Below are 16,871 nucleotides of genomic sequence, written 5' to 3'. Positions count from 1 at the left end.
CAGAACTACTTTTTTCTCCATATTTGTGTGTGTGTGTGTGTGTGTGTGTGTGTGTATTAGGGCAAGGAGATTCTTTCCAAAAATTCGAAATGCCTATTTCAATAATTCTGTTCAACATTTCTTTAGTGCCATTACTTCAAAAATGTTCACTGAAGTCTCCACATGGGATTTCAAAAGCTTTGAAGTATTTCTTTAAATACAAATACAAACAAGTAAATATTGCTATGTAATGTTCATTTGAAGCATATTAATAGAAATCCTTCAATCCATCATTCTTCAACAATATGAAAGATATTTTAGTTCTGTATTTTGATTGTTTAGTGAAATGCATATATAAATATTTATTAAAATATATTGTGAATGTACTTGGCAACAAATGGCAAATTGAGAGATATAACCCAGCCCTAGTTTGTAGTGTCTGTACACAAGCATGTACATGAATACAGAAGTGTGTAACTGGGATTATAGATGATATAACAAGCTGTCTGTGTGTGTAGGAGTGCAAGGCATGTATGTGCGTGTTTCTGTAAGAGTGTGTGGGGTTTTTGTGTGTGTTTGTGTGGGGGTGTCTATGCTGGATTAGAAACATGTAGGTGTCCGGTGGCAGAATTCAATGAAAGACAGACCAGCAACATTGCATTGGATCTGAAAAGTAACATGCAAGATCGGACATTTCTTTTCATGAGATCCTATCCTCCAGGCACCTCAGCACAAAAGTTTAAATAGAAATGTTTGGTAAATTTTTAAAGCACTGTTTAGACATGTGGGAATCTTGAAGTTAATAAGTCTTTATCGGCCAGGCATAATTCACCAGGGGAAAAAGAATGAGGATCTGCTCAAATCTAGTTTTGCAATTAACATGGAGCAAAAAAAGTAAAGAGCATGTGGTTAATCAACAATGGGCAGGTCAGTGTCAAAAAGATCATAACTCTTTAATTCAACCACATAGCTGAATATTAATCTGGGACAGGAAAAACAACAACAACATCATCTCTAAAGGGTCAACACACAGACACACAGACACACAGACACACACACACACACACACACACACACACACACACACACACACACACACACACACACACACACACACACACACACACACACACACACACACACACACACACACACACACACACACACACACACACACACACACACTAGACAATAAAATATATGCATGTGTTGTACATGACGGAGGATAATGTTAGATTACATTGTCTTATTTATAAGTGGGAAACTGCTGACATTTTGAGGGGTTTGAAATCAACATCAAATCACAGGATGTACTCCATCATAAAACAACTGTGTGGAATAACAGTGTTAAAAGTTATAAAAATGCAAATGTATGGCATTTATTTGTGCATTGAATTACAGATATTTGTGTAATGCACAGTGAGCTAACAGAATGTGTGCATTTTGTTGCATGCAATTATACATTGCAGAGTGCATTTTTGAACCTATGACACATTGTTAACTCCTTTACAGGTCAAATAAAACTGACTGGATCAGACACAGTTGTCGTTTTCTCTTCTTCTCTGCACTCCACAGCTTTCCACATCTACTTGTTCAATATTTGATCTGTGCTAAAATAAAAGTGCCACGAAACCTTGCAAAGACGATACACTCTTTATTTGCAATAACAAAGTGATACATAATAACAGTACTTATTTTTCGTCAATGTACTTTCAATAATGGTCCTAATGGAAATGACTCTGTTGCTATGGTTACCGTCTAAGGCGAATTTGAGAGCATCTATTTGGTGAATATATGCATTTTTGAAATATGCACGTTTTAAGACCCTCAAAACTTCTTTCCAAACTCCCTATTTGCACCCTGTTGAGGTGTTTCAGCCCACACACACACACACACACACACACACACACACACACACACACACACACACACACACACACAAAATATATATATAATTGTCTCTTTGCATGATAGCCATTCAATTAATTATTGCACTGTTTAGTGTGATTGAGTTGTGCAAAACACGAAAACCGGCACTCGCCAAAGACTTCTTATCTCAACTCAAGCTGCCAAAAATGAGCCTGAAGAGTGTATTATTCTCATTATACGCAGCAAATACCACCCAGTAGGAAACAAACAATATGCCACAGATAAATGCCAAGGCTGTGTATGATTCATACATTGGTTGTGCCCTTGCTGATAATATGTACAGTGAATAAGATCTGAGATATGGAGATCAGGCGAGGGCTCCTTTCGTGGTTTGATGTTCGTGACATCAAACAAAGTATCCCTAACATGATTAGTACAGATTAAACTGGACCTCTACTGCTGTCTACACCAATAAATGTATGAGTGAAGCTGTGCAACAGTGTCAAGGCAGCTCAAATAATGAGCAGATCCAGTTAAAAGAGTGCTGGACTGAAGGTACGAGTAAATCGAAAGATAATCTTGTGTTTTCAGTGCCAGTAAACTCTTACTGTTTCCTTGTAGTCAGTGTTGTGCTGTGTTGAATATTTCACAGGCTGGATCTGAATACTGCATGATGGACAGTTGCCCAGTCACAACTGGACCCAGGTGCAGCGCTGGAGATTGGGTTTGCCAGGAGTCAGCCGAGATCAAGCCAGAGGTCAATAAATGTTACCTGTGTCTTTTAGTCAGGTTAACGATATGCAGAGAACACGGACGGTCAGGTTTGTTTACGAAGCAGAGGGAGTTCAACTTTTCAGAGTTCAGATGACTTCGGTCTCTGTAGGATTGTGACAGCCACCACCTGCTTCAGTCAGCTTCTGAACTCAAAAGATCAGGACATCTCACTCTAAAAGTAGAACATGATTTGTCAAAACAGTGTCAATTTTTTATTTTATTTACAAAGTTGTAAATAAAACAGATTATTGCAGTACAGTTTACTAGAAAATACTATTTCTTAATTTCACATTTAATTCAATGTGCTACTTGCGGTTTCCTTGTCATTTAAAAAACAAAAACAATTACTGAGTAAAAAATTGTTTCTGCACCAATTTTTCCCCCCAGCACATTAAAGAAATAAGTCACCCAATTTTTTTTAATTCTGTCATAATTTACTCACCCGCATGTCTTTCTAAATGGCAGAAATGCTATTGGTTCCAATTGTCATTGACATGAAATCCTCGGTGCAAAATGCATGTGCCATGTTTAAAATAAAGACATTGCATGGCTTCAAAATAATTGAAATATAATGCACAAGTCATATTGCCAACTTTTTTTTATGCCAAAGGGTGAATAAATGTTAATTTTTAGGTGAACTATTCCTTTAAGGCAAATGCATTTCACATGACCAAATGGTAGCCAACTGGTCCTCAAAAGAAAATGAGAGCATTATTTGAAGTAGTGCACAAGCCTTGCTGTTACTGTATGAGTTATTAATGGCAGGCAAAGGCTGAAAGGTCATGGAAGACAGAAGAAATTTGAAGGAATCTACAGTGGGGAATGTGTTGAATTACATGCACACCGTTCTTTCATCCGTGCACAATACTCTGATGGTTGCCATGTGCGGATTTGTTCTATGAAATTTGTGTTTATGTAAGAGCAATTCAGACTGTGAGCAAGCCTCCTACACCCTGTTTCTAAAAGCAGAAGCTCTACCTGAGAACGGCTTCAGCTCCAGTCACAAAGTCCCATCTCAAATCCCACATCTTTCCCTCTTCTCCACCAACATCAACCTTTTTTCCACAGCCTCCACACACACACTTTGTGAATAAGAGTTCACGTTACCATTATCAGGATTATGAAGTGGCCCACACATGCACAATTACACAGAAAGCTCTGCAGAACTGGAACGTCCATCATTCACAAAGTACTACACAATTCCCTCCTCTTCAGGATAAATAGGTTGGACACACCCATATATAAAAAAGGCCTTTGTATGTTGCTGCCATGCCACTCACTTACGGCTCTCACTACTGTGATTCATTCATGTACACTACTCAAAAGACTGGGGTCAGTAAGATTTTTGTTTTTGAGAGAAGTCTCTTATGTTCACAAAGGCTGCATTAAGTCTTATTTAGCATTTTTTATAGTAGGTTTATATCATATTTAGTAGTAGTATATAGTATTGAATACTCAGATCTACTATCTGAAATGAGCTTTTAGAACAAAACATTAAATAAAGAACAAAATTTAAGAGCTGTATGCCGTGTATTTTGCTTGTATTCAGTTTATTACGTTCGATTTAAAGAACACCCTCCTTTATGGAGGCCTCAAATAACACCCATAAACGAAATATTGTTATTTCATTTTATAACAGCATCATTTTTAACAGTTAATCTCAGTAGTTTCTTACATGCAAAATGGCCAACACAGATAATTGGAAGCCTACATGAAACCCATTTTGCAGCCCATTTCACTTCTGCAACACTGCTGGAACCCACTGGCTGAAACTTAAGCACCCTTGGTGACGTCAGCTAAAACCAAAACCATTTCAGCAATGATTTGATGAAAGATTATGAAAACAAACATTTTACTTTGAAGGGGTGTGCATAAGACTGACATGACATCTTCATAATCATGATGAAGGAGGTTTTATGCATGTTTATGACAACTGTCATTAAGTGTCATTCACTCAATTATGACATTTTTAATGCAAATATGACATTTTTTGTGATGTCTTTGTTATGACAACTTGACATTACCAAGACAACATAAATTGTCATAAACATGACATAGCAGATTAATTATTCAACTTAGCTCTACCACTACCGCTTTATGGGTTAACATTACATTAATCTGTCATGTGGTTGGTTTTGACATCGGCTGTCATGAGGCCAGTATAACTGTGTCATGAATATTTTTCTTGACCTCAACTACAGTGGTACAAATTGAATTTGTCATTAAAATGTTATAATGGCCTCATGACAATGTCAAAACCAACCACCTGACAGTTTAATGTAATGTTAACCCATAACGCTTAGTGGTTTCTTAAGTTTGATAATTAATCTGCTATGTCATGTTTATGACAGGTTGTGTTGTCTTAGTAATGTCAAGTTGTCATATCAAAGACATCTCAAACAATGTCATATTTGCATTAAAAATGTCATAATTGAGCGAATGACTCTTAATGACAGTTGTCATAAACATGCATAAAACCTCCTTCATATTCATGACATGTGTCATGTCAATGGTTATGAAGATGATTATGAAGATGTCATGTCAGTCTTACTGTATGCAAACCCCTTCAAGTAAAGTGTTACCGCATTTTATTTTAGAAATATGTGCACTTATGTATTGCGTTCAATAACACCAGAAACGTGCATTTAAAAAGTAAATTAAATTTTGACTGTAAATGTGATCCATGATTAAATGAAAGGATATGTCCTCTCTTAGCACAGCATTCAAATAATTCCGATTTTATTCTCTGAACAGGAGTATTACTCGAAAAAAGTAAACAACTAAAGGGTTCAAACCTTTTCTAAGGCAAAAACATGTAGTCCACCACAACACAAATTAGAAGGGAGATGAATAAAAGCATTTATTTCTGGTAGAGCCCTGTCGGGATTAATAAATCTATTCCTAGAGCGACAAAGACAATCTGCTGCCAGTGAGAATCCACACGTTTTTAAAGCGCAAACATGCAGGCCTTAATTAAAAGCTATCAGCGCTGCACAGAGAGCAGAACATACAGACATCCATCCCTAGTTGAAAAAGAAGTCTGTTATCAGAGTGAAGGATTACACATACACACTCCTCAAGCCTTAAATAGAAATGCACATGTGAGACGTTTATAGCATTTATAGTGGTCTTGTGTGGCTTTGTAGAAGCAAAGGCTGCTGTTTGTTCCTCACAAACATTCATCAGGCATTATTTCATGTGGGAGTGAGTCTGAACTGAAGGTAGTATCAGTTATAGTGATACAGAAGTGCAATAAAATCTCTCAACACGCCTACTCTTTAACGCCTGAACACTAACACTTACTGCGCCATCTTATATATCTCAACACTTTTTCATCTCAGAACTTCCAATTATGCTTCACACATGCTATTTAAGTGTGTTCGGTGCGTCATCTAATAAACACTTTAGACATTGAATGTTTCCAGGGAAACTATTACATTAAAAGTACATTTAAATTAACTTAGAAATTATACAGAAGACTGAATTAAATTTTGTTCGTATGACCTTCTATGGGACTTCATAACTATATTGTTTAGTTAAAAAATGTAGGGTCTGTAAGACTTTATTTAGTTTTTTTTTTTATTCAATGAATACTTTATTCAGCAAGGATGCATTAAATTGTGTTGAAATCAATTTGCATTAAATCAAAAGTGACAGTATTTTTTTTTTGAATGTTGAAAAAATTATGTTTGCAAACTTTCTATTCTAATAATCTTGAAAAAAAAAAAAGATCACGCTTCTTCAGTGAGCATCCATTTCAAAACACTTGCAGAACATTAATTTTATATTGAACTGGGTTCATGCAGAAATACGATGTTATAGCGATCAGTGAGCCGAGAGCGCGCGCACACACACACACACACACACACACACGGTTTGTTTGTGCATCAATAATATGGACTCTCACATGCCTAATGTACGACTCGTCATCTTTACCTTCATTACAATCATCATCCATCAAAACTTTATTAGCGACACTGGTTTTCTTTATCCAGCTGAGAGATGTAGTTTGCGTATCCTATGTTCATGATGCGTTTGGGTGTTTTGAGTCGCCGTTCAGTCTGTATTTCGCGATGAGAAACGGCTCAGGCTGCTCCAAAACAATCACAGAATATGTACAAGAGAGGTGGTGTTTGTTAATTTTTTTTATTTAACGTATTAATAATAAAATTAATGAAATATATATTTATATATTTAAATTTCAAGTTAAATATATCCCCCCCAGAGGATCACTGAGGTCCTGACCCCCGGTTGAGAACCATTGATGTAAACAAGATCATTTTGCAGCACCTCGTGTAATAGGATCTCCTTCAACAAAATCATAAGCCAGCTTTACATAAATCATTAATCGAATCCTGACCGGAGCCATTTAAACTGTCCACACAGCTAAACTGAAGCATCTCCACACAGAGTGAGGATAAGCTACTTCAATCTACGATATGGCATCATTCCCAATTCTACACCCACCGGTACAATGCTTTTGTCTAACGGTGGAGAGAGACCAGAGTAATACTGAGCTGGACTGGGAAAGGTGCTGGTTAATTGAAAGCCCCCCCCTCCACTCTTCTCTCTTTACAATGGCCCTGTCTGCTTCGATTCATCTGGGCAGAATGAGATTGTGATTGAAACTGACTAAAGAAAATGACATTAGGTGAGACAAAGGTGCCGGTCTGCCAGAGTGAATCCCGGAAAACAGGACTGGAAGGGCTTTTATCCCTTTGAGAGTACAGAGTTAAAAGCTAATTATACTAAAACACACATGTATTTACCCAGGAATGTGGCATGAACATTCTTCACCTGTAGTTCTAGTAGCCAGCAGCTCGTTTTCTCTTCATAGCATGTTCATTATATCGCATTAAAAGTGGTCAGTGATGTAACTTCCAGTGTTAAAGTTTCAGATTCTTGAACCTTGAGTGCAATGGCCCACTTCTGCTACCAACAGCTCTAGGGACTTAATATGGCACATCATTGAAACTCACCCTGACAAGAGAGCAGTGCGTCCCGGGCTGTTTCTTCCGTTGGGTATTTGGGCACCGTTCTCAAACACACACATAAACAAACACTCAAAGAAACTGCTCACAGTCTTATCGCATATACATGTACTCACAAAGAACGCGTTGACAGTAGCGTCTGGCACGGCTCGGTTCAGACGCCCCGAGCGTCATTAGAGGAGATCAGCTCAAAGCGATGCTCTAGTTTATCTACACAGACACACATCCTCTGGCAGAAGATCAGATGCTGACCTTGCAGTCAATATGGGGGGGGGGGGGGCTTCTAAGAGCCGGAAGGATCTTTGACTATTGCCATCGGGGGAAAATCGCTCTGTAATCTCTCGCTTAAAGGCATATAGGTCACCCAAAATGTAACATTTTCTTATATTTACTTGCTCTTAAATCATTCTAAACCAGAATTTTAGTTTATGGTAACCACATACATATATAGAGAGACCAATAATTATCAGAGGACTATCAATGAATGACAACTTGAATTTCATTGTTTCAAACATTTTTTTTAAAAAAAATACTGTATTCCTTCATAAGACTCACAATACACAGTGCACAAGTCCTATGTACTACTTCTATAAGATTATTATTCTATTTATGGTATTTATTTAATGGTGTTTATTTACTTTTTTGGAGCTTGAAAGATGTGGCTATTATTGTTGTACAGAAAGAGCTATGCAAAGAGCTTTCTTTCTTTATTTAGAAAATTTGTAACAACACTGTAAATGAGGATTACTTTAAAATGGGAAGACAAGGCTTCAAGACAGTGACAGTGCATGAAGTAACTCAGAATGAATGCATAAATGAATAAATGAAATTAACAAGGTCTAGCTAACTCTCTCGCTCTACAGGAGCGAGTATTAAGCCTGACATAAATTGGAGCCTCTGACAACAAAATCGCTTTGCAATCCTGATTTCAAATAGGAAGGAAAGATCACATGCTTCCATTAGGAGCTGTTATCAGGATTTTTTTGTTTGTGTAAACATACATGACAGCTGAAAGCAATCTGGCAGTTTTTGTAGCAGTCATTATGTAAATTAACAAATACTTGCAGGTTTGTTGCTAATGAATGTAGAAAATGTTTAATTTCAATTTGCTTTGCATTTTAATGAAACATAGAAGAAGGAACTCTTGGAAATAAAGGAAATACAAAACTGGCATCAAATTATATAATGGAATTATATAATACTATTAGATATTATGAACACCTAAGAGAATGATTATAACACACACGTGTCAGCAGTTGTGCAGTCAATCTATGAGGACAAAAAGCTCTGGGAATGAATTTCATGGAAAAGCGGATAGCAGCAATGCAGGGACATGAATCTATTTTGCCAGAGGCTCAATAAAAACCGGTTAAAATGACTGAGAAAAGCAGTAGCCATTATCGTCCAACAGTTAAAGCTGCATTTGCAGAATGAGTTGAAGAGTAATGGTCAAATTGATGGGGCTGATTTCATTATATGCAATCACAGCACTTTGTTGAAATACATACAGGCACCAGCATATGCCAATTATAACGCTTTTAAATCTGATAGGACCATTTAGCATTCAATGATGACAAAAGGATGCAAATGTTATTTTTTTTTCTTTTAACTCCAATGTGTACAAATTATATTTGAACATAAAAACGATTTAATTGTATCATTACAAAAAAATTATATTGAGCAAAATTGATTTTTTTCTGCAAATTTCATTATTGGATATTATCCAACAGGATTCACAGTCACAACACCATCTCTTTAATTATATTAGTTTTCCTACCTATATTTCATGCCAGTTCTCATGCTCTGGTCACTTGAAGTGGGCACGCTTTGGACGGACAGCTGTCCTAGGCTTCTGGCCACCATGGCCACGGCTTTGAACTTGCTTCGGGTACCAGAGCTCGGACTGTTAGCATTTTGTCGATTGAGCCTGTCATCCGTGCTACGGCTCATGGACCGGTGGTCCGTGCAAACAAATGACACCTGCATCCCGTCTCAGAGGAAATCACAGAGAAAATTCAAATGAAAGAGTGGAGTCTCCAAAAAAAACAAAGAGAAGATCCTCTGCAGAGCAAACTTAAAAGTTTCTCAGTCCTACTGGTTTGTGCAATGTGTTTGACTCCTGCTCAGAGACCTCACTAAGAGGAGGCGAATAACAGGAGTGCCGATCCAACTGAAGCCTGGCTTGCTCAACTAGACTGGCAAAGACCTGATAAAGCCGTCTTCAGCGATGGCGCGAATCCTATTTCATTGCTTCCCCGACCGGCACAAGAACTTCACAGCTTGATTATCAACTGGGCTGCTGCTCAAGACCACCTGCACGGCTCCCATGTCACATACAGTCTCACGTAAGAGGCTTTAATAGAGTACAATGTCCACAGTCCTTTATTTCCTTCAACGTTTTTTCTTTGCATTCAAATCCTTGTTTCTCTGATCAAAGACAGCGCATATCCAAACACACTAGCTGGTTTCTTTGTAATCTCAGCTCAGTGCTTCAGATCACTTGGCAGTGATAGCACACACAAAAAATGGCCAAACAGACTTCAAACATAACGCAACAAATTGATGCATCAATGGATAAGATGTCTTCTCATGCCTCCCCCTGTGAGCACTGTATCTGTCAGCTACTGAGATACCTAGCATGCATTGGCGCTCCTCCTCCTCCTCAGTGGAGATTCAACTTACAAGTGCATTCAGAGCACAAGACACAAAGAGGCAGAGCATGAGTGAGCGAGTACGAGAGGGTGGGAGGAGCGATCGGGGAGCTGAAAAAGAGAGTACAGAAACGCAGAATGTGACCGAGAGAAAGAGAGAAGTTGGGAGGGTTTGTTGTACACTGATCATTTTTGTACTAATATTTGCTCTATTTTTAACAATTTTTGTTTTATATTTCTTTATATTTTAATTGCACATGACTAAGCTGCAAATGCTTTGCAACAGATGTTTTACTTTCGCAGTAAAAATCCCATTCATTTTCTCCACACGTTTACCAATACCGTACACTACATTAAGAAGTCACTTCTGCTCAGCAAGGCTGCATGTATTTGATAAAAAAAATACAGTAAAAACAAAAATATTGTGAAATTTTAAATAACTTTTCTATTTTAATATATTTTTACATTTCTATGATGTCAAAGCTGAATTTTCAGCATCATTACTCCATACATTAGAATGATTTTTGAAGGAATCATGTGACACTAAAGACTGGATTTACGTTTATTAGCAGTTTTTGTGGAAACAGTGATACTTTTGTTTTTCAGAATTCTTCGATGAATAGAAACAACATTTATAAAATATAATGATTTTTGTGTAACAATGTTTTTTAATCCACTTTCAATAAAAAAAGAAAACCCTTACTGATCCAAAAACTAAGGCTAGTGTATACAGCTTTCAAGAATCCGATGGTTAAGCAATGACATGCTTTGGTAAAATCAAATCAATGTTATTTCAACAACAACAACAACGTTTAATTGCGGCACTTTCAGTAAAAATTACAATTCCTAAAGAGAGATCCATCAGAGAAGTCTATAAAATAAAAATCTGAGCAAAATAACTCAGAAGTGAGCAGCCATTGCCATAAAGCATTGTAAATTATGTAATCAAGTCACTGTGTATGTATACACTTTACAAAAAAACTTAAAATATACAATAAACTTAAAATATAAGGTATTTAATACTTATGAATTACTTTAATTATAGTTAGTTGTTTCATATTGTACTGTTGATTTTTTTTTAATCATGTAATTTTCCAATGCTTCATGAGGTGAGTAGTTTTTTGCTTCATAAAATATGTTAAATATACAGTATTTTACCTTTGTTTTTTGGGTTTCAAATACCTTGATTATGAATCATATTGGAGATGAATGGTTTGGCTCAAGGATTAGAGGATTTTATTTAATAATGTATTTCGAAAACAATAATCGCAAACTAAAGAAGCCACTAATAATCAGAGGTCACTGTTGCACTCTATATAAAAGTATTTTTTGTTATGTCAATCGACCTCAGTAAATTGAAACTGAAACAATTTTTTTTTTTAGAAAGATAGAGAATAAGACAGAAGATTGAAAGCAAGAACAGGTTTATTTGCACAGCTTGCAGCTGATCGTGTCTCATGTGTTATTAGGTGTCCACTCTGAATTCAAGCTGTTGACAATTAACAAGAGAATAAAAGAGCAGAGGCAAAAAGTATTTTGCCCTGTGCATGGCAGGATCTTTCATACATGCATGCAGTGCAGGCATGTGTAAAATATTCATTATGCAACTTGATCTGTCTGAATGTGTATCAAAGCCAGGGGAGGAAGGAGCACATTACAGCGCAGCCGCTAAATCATTATAGTTCACCTGCCGGCCTTCCTGTCAGACAATAGATGCACACAGGGGAATATGTAAGCCAAACTATTACCATGACAGCTCTCTTAGCCCTTTAAAATGTAGGAAAATTTCATGCATCTCAAAACTTTTGAAAGCGTGGTTTAGTGGTCCAATTATGTCAGTATCAGCAGAATCTGATGTGGTGAAGACAGGAAGCACACAGCAGAAACCAATTAGCTGTGTTATGGAAATCAATGTGGACAGGAACGACATAGGATGCTGGAAAATAATATAGCCAAAGCAAGGAAATTTAGTGGAAATTGTGAGTGGGCACAGGACTGGATAAAGCAGTGTTGTTTTTGGCAGTATAAAAGAAGATACTTAGTTTGAGAAATATTTTTTGTCCATACATTGGAAAATGCTTCTCAATGTTCTTCGAAATATTTTAATTTTGAAAAAATGCACACTGGTTTGGAACGACATGAAGGTGAGTAAACAATGACAGAATTGTCATTTTTGGGTGAAATATCCCTTTAATTCTCAGACCTTTCTCACAAATTGACTTAACCAGGTAATGTTGCATATCCTATTAAAGTTACCAGCCAACTGGCGAGTTCTTGCTATTCAGCCAATTACTCGCAGATTGGCGAATTTTAATTTTGGACCTTGACGCTTATCCTTAGTATCTTTGCATTAAAATTAAGAACACAGATGTGCAAGTGGCGGTAGACAGGTGTATCTCCATTAGTAGACCACCCAGAGGACCACTAAACTGCCCATCTTTGTGTGCAACAACCATTCCAGGCTCTTGACTAAAATCAAAAATAAAAAAGTGGCTAATGCAAACATCTAGATTGGTTTGAAGTCTTCTTCAATATTGTTGGCTTTTTTTGTATCCAGTTAAACGGTGATGGATAGGGGCGAGCGGGCAGTGGGAGGCTCACATGCCACACTTGTTCAAACTCAGCCAGCAATTTTGTCACCCGTACGCAACCCTGGACGATCCAGAACTCTTCAAGTGGAGCGAGAGGCTTTGTCTATGTCAGCTCTTCTTACGATCAAACAGCAGGGTCACCAAACTTTGTGCATGTGCTCACGGACACAAATGCATCGTACAGAGTGAATTTTAAAATGTAATACATTTTGCCTAATGATTAAAAAAAGTGGCTTACATCCAGAATACACACGTGTGACCGTGTTGGAAAGCCGATGCCTGCTTCGGCACGTCAGGAGCTGTGACACAATACGACACAAAAGTGTATTAGGCCGAACGAACCCAAGGGCCTGGTTTAATCATATTGTGTATCAGCACGTACAGTATCAAAGTGAAACCCACACCACTGTCACACAACCCTCCACAGATGAGCGGAGCCATCTGGGAAGCGGCTCGCTTTAAGCACTTGTATTTTAACCTGTGTGTGTGGGTTCTAGTTGCCAAGTAACAAACGATTCATAACCATCATGCCTCAGTAAGCGGATCGATTCATCGGGCTGGCTGATATTGGTTCATGATTTGGTAAAATGTGATAATGGGAGATCAATGAAAGCATGTGACGTGCAAGATGCCAATGAAATGATGCATAGAGCTTGATCAATACAAGATGGAAATTATGTATAGTGCCATTTTACTGATTTAGAAACCTATAAGTCTTCTTCCCACACTGACTGGTCACAGTCCTTGTGAATTTGAGAAGGCGGATGTGCAATCTCTATGGAAACTGAAGTTTTCATCCACACAATGTCCAAGGATGACTTTCTGGGCCAGATTCAATGGATATTCTCAAACTAGGTGTGTGAAAAGGCCATGACTCAAAAATACAACAATTTGGTCCCACTGCAAGGTCTTGTTTTCCAGAATAAATATCTTAACATCCTTAACGCAAAATACATTTATTGATACAATGAATATCATGTTTTAAGGATGTTCGTTGATACATTTTACCTAGAAAACAAGACATTAATACCGATTATGAAAATATATTGTTGCAGATCTTGTTCAAAAGTTTTCATCTGCCTTTAAACTGATTTAAATCAATGAGACATTGTGTTCTTTGCTGAATTCAAGCGGTTCTCACTGGATCTCGTGACTGAGACCGATCAGAGTAAACGCGTCTGCTCTAGTGAGCTTGCGCTGCCGTTTGGACTTTGAGCCGAGCGGATAAACAGATTTTCCGATTAATCGATTTTTAAAATGTGGTCGATTCAAAATCGATTCTCAAAGGCCAATTTTTTATTTTTTTGCCATATTTATATATACCTATCACCCAAAAGCCAGTATTAGTTTTCCTACAGTGTTCTAGGCTTGCAGCCTCCATTTTACAGATAATGCTGTGAGATTTTATGTTAGTTTTCTCTTAAACATAAAATAACCCGATCCTGATTGATCAAGGCATGCGACTGTTCTGACTTGTCTAATTTTCAGCATCAATTTTTCATCTTGCATCAAAATCCTGTCTATTCATTGTATGCATTTGAAGTTGGGTTTTAATGTACCCAAGAGTACCTAAAATAAAAAAAAAGTTTAATATACAGGTTTGTGGCTCTATTTCTTTTTATTAATTAACCACTCGTAAACTTATGTTCACCGTTTAAAAATAAATAAATAAAGGATTTGTATTAAATCTATATTCATTGAGTCGAATCGGGAATCGAAATCGAATTTAGAATTCTGATTAACCTTGAATCAGAATAAATTCTCAAATTATGTTGTAGATTAAAATATTGAATTAATGATATCTGCAATATATTCATGTTGGTTCTGTTCTGTTTAGTGGGGTTATTGCTGCTCTTATCCATGCTAGGCTGCACGGATGCGCAGGGAGTTCTTGTCCAGAACAGAACCATACCGCCAATCCAACTGTATACTAATTGTCAATCGTATTTAACGATGGTGGTCCTTACAGAATTTCATGTTAAAATTCTTACAGACCCCAAAACATTTGAATGGCAGCGTATTTTAAAAAAGTTATTTTTGTTGTAAATTCTATGGAAAATGTCTTACAAATCTCATAAAACAAATGTAACATGTATATATGTAACACTCGCATTAAAAACAAAACATATATATATTGTAGCTCTGACTCTAGGTTTTGGAAGAGTGAACCACCACAATGTAATTTATTGTCTGGTAAATGCCCGTAAATGTACCATCCACTCCAACTGCCAATCAATCCTTTCTTTATTATCCCTTCTTGGACCAATCAGTATCTGCTGGGATACACAGTAAAGCACAAAGACATCAAACGTGCAATTAATGTTGTGAAGATGTGCAGGGTCTCCCGTGGAACGACGATTGCAAATTGCTTTTTGATTAGGGTTGAACCAAAACAGCTGAGCAAAAAAGAAAATTCAGGAGAGAAAAAAAAGAGAAAAAAATTCAAAGCCTATTTAGAAAAAATAAAATAAAAAAGTTGAAATCAAGGATCCATGTGTCATTTTGTTGAACCTGTAAATAATTGGATGATTTGGTGTGACACTGAAGTATTCCCTGATGGACTATTCCAATATCAAACAAACACTTGATTCTCCAGAGAGACCGGGAGATGAAGCTTTCCAGTTGTTGGCAAGCAATACCACATATCAAAACACACTAACGAACACACGCTGACTCTTGTGAACTGAAAACGCCATTATGCAAATCATGCTTAACTAACAGCTGCCACACGCACAGCTGTGCTACACACCGCTGTGATGGAGACGACACATTAAAGCAGCTTATCTGTGCTGAGAAAGACCAGGGCTCAAAAGTAAGGATAGTAGCCAGTGTGTTGTTCCAGCCCAGTTGACAGAACAGCATCACAGATGCAGATCATATGCCTTAAAAACATATGCAGATCACGTAAACCTAAACATTTGAATTTCTGTTATTATTGAACACTGTTGCTATGAATTCAGCTGATGTTAATATGTCACCATGGTAACATTATCGAGCTGCTAAAAGATAAAGCTTTATCTAAATTTCAAGAATGACCCGTCTTTTCAGTTAGAATGAGTAACTATAAAAATATTCTTTTATAATTTTTCCAGCAAAAGTGAAATTACAAAGATATTTTTGCTAATAAAATAAACATTGTATACATTGTATACAAAAAATAATAATATATATAATTCTGTACATATGATGAAATAGGAACAATATCAAATGCTTTTCAAATAAATTTTGTATGTATTTAAAATAAATTGTATACACAATATCAAATGTTTTTCAAATACATTTTGAATGTATTTAAAATAAACTGTATACACACACACACACGCACACGCACACGCACACACACTGCATAACAGAGAGGTATATGTATTTAAACTGGATGTTATTTTTCCCAACAGCTTGTTGTGCTGGACTCCCTATCCAACAGTGATATACAGCAACATTGAAAAACCTTTGACATAGCTGTCCATTGACTTCTTGGGTACCAGAAATAAAAGTCACTGACGCTGAAGATCAGAATGGTTTTCCTCAACCAAAGGCTTTTTCATTACACACCCCACCTCCCGTCCCAAACTCACATCAGTTGGAGGAACAGACTGCAGTTCAGGCCAGACCCGGACATAGAAACATGACAAATGTCCCTTCAGATTCACTTCCATGTCTCTGTGCAGGAATCAGGTGTTTTCCTGGATGAAGCAGATAACCCTATACATCATTTAAGGCTTCCAGGTGACCAAGTGACACTCAAACTAAAGCAATTCATTTGTTTTCATAGACGTTATAAGTATAAACTAAGGTGATGACAGTGACATTTACACTACATACAATGGTTACTCCAGTTTTACACTACTACTTTTGCAGCTTTTTTGTCATATTCAAGCAAGAAATGGTGTGTTATTATATATAATGCAGTGCATCAAATCAAGTTGGTGAGGAGGAAACAAAGCAATATCAACTGATTTTTATCTTTATCTTAACTCAAAATGCAACTAGATTTTCATAAATTTTCTCAAAAATGT

At 36.9% G+C, this 16,871-nt stretch overlaps 1 protein-coding gene across 9 annotated transcripts in view; it reads right to left on the bottom strand.

Annotated features, from left to right (window-relative positions):
• Positions 1-16,871, bottom strand: part of kcnab2a (potassium voltage-gated channel subfamily A regulatory beta subunit 2a) — a gene marked incomplete at its 5' end in the record, with an annotated part of 93,527 nt that overhangs the window by 25,627 nt on the left and 51,029 nt on the right. Inside the window, one exon of one of the 9 annotated variants that reach the window (XM_079598177.1) lies at positions 9,391-9,599. The exons of the other annotated variants lie outside the window; for them this stretch is intronic. Coding sequence (XP_079454303.1) covers positions 9,391-9,599 — 209 coding nt within the window. Of the gene's footprint in view, positions 1-9,390; positions 9,600-16,871 lie in introns of those variants that run through there. 9 annotated transcript variants of the gene reach the window in all.

This window comes from Phoxinus phoxinus (genome assembly GCF_949152265.1).
Source record: "Phoxinus phoxinus genome assembly, chromosome: 22".
In the NCBI taxonomy this organism is placed as follows: domain Eukaryota; kingdom Metazoa; phylum Chordata; class Actinopteri; order Cypriniformes; family Leuciscidae; genus Phoxinus; species Phoxinus phoxinus.
This window is presented reverse-complemented; position numbering and strand designations above follow the sequence as displayed.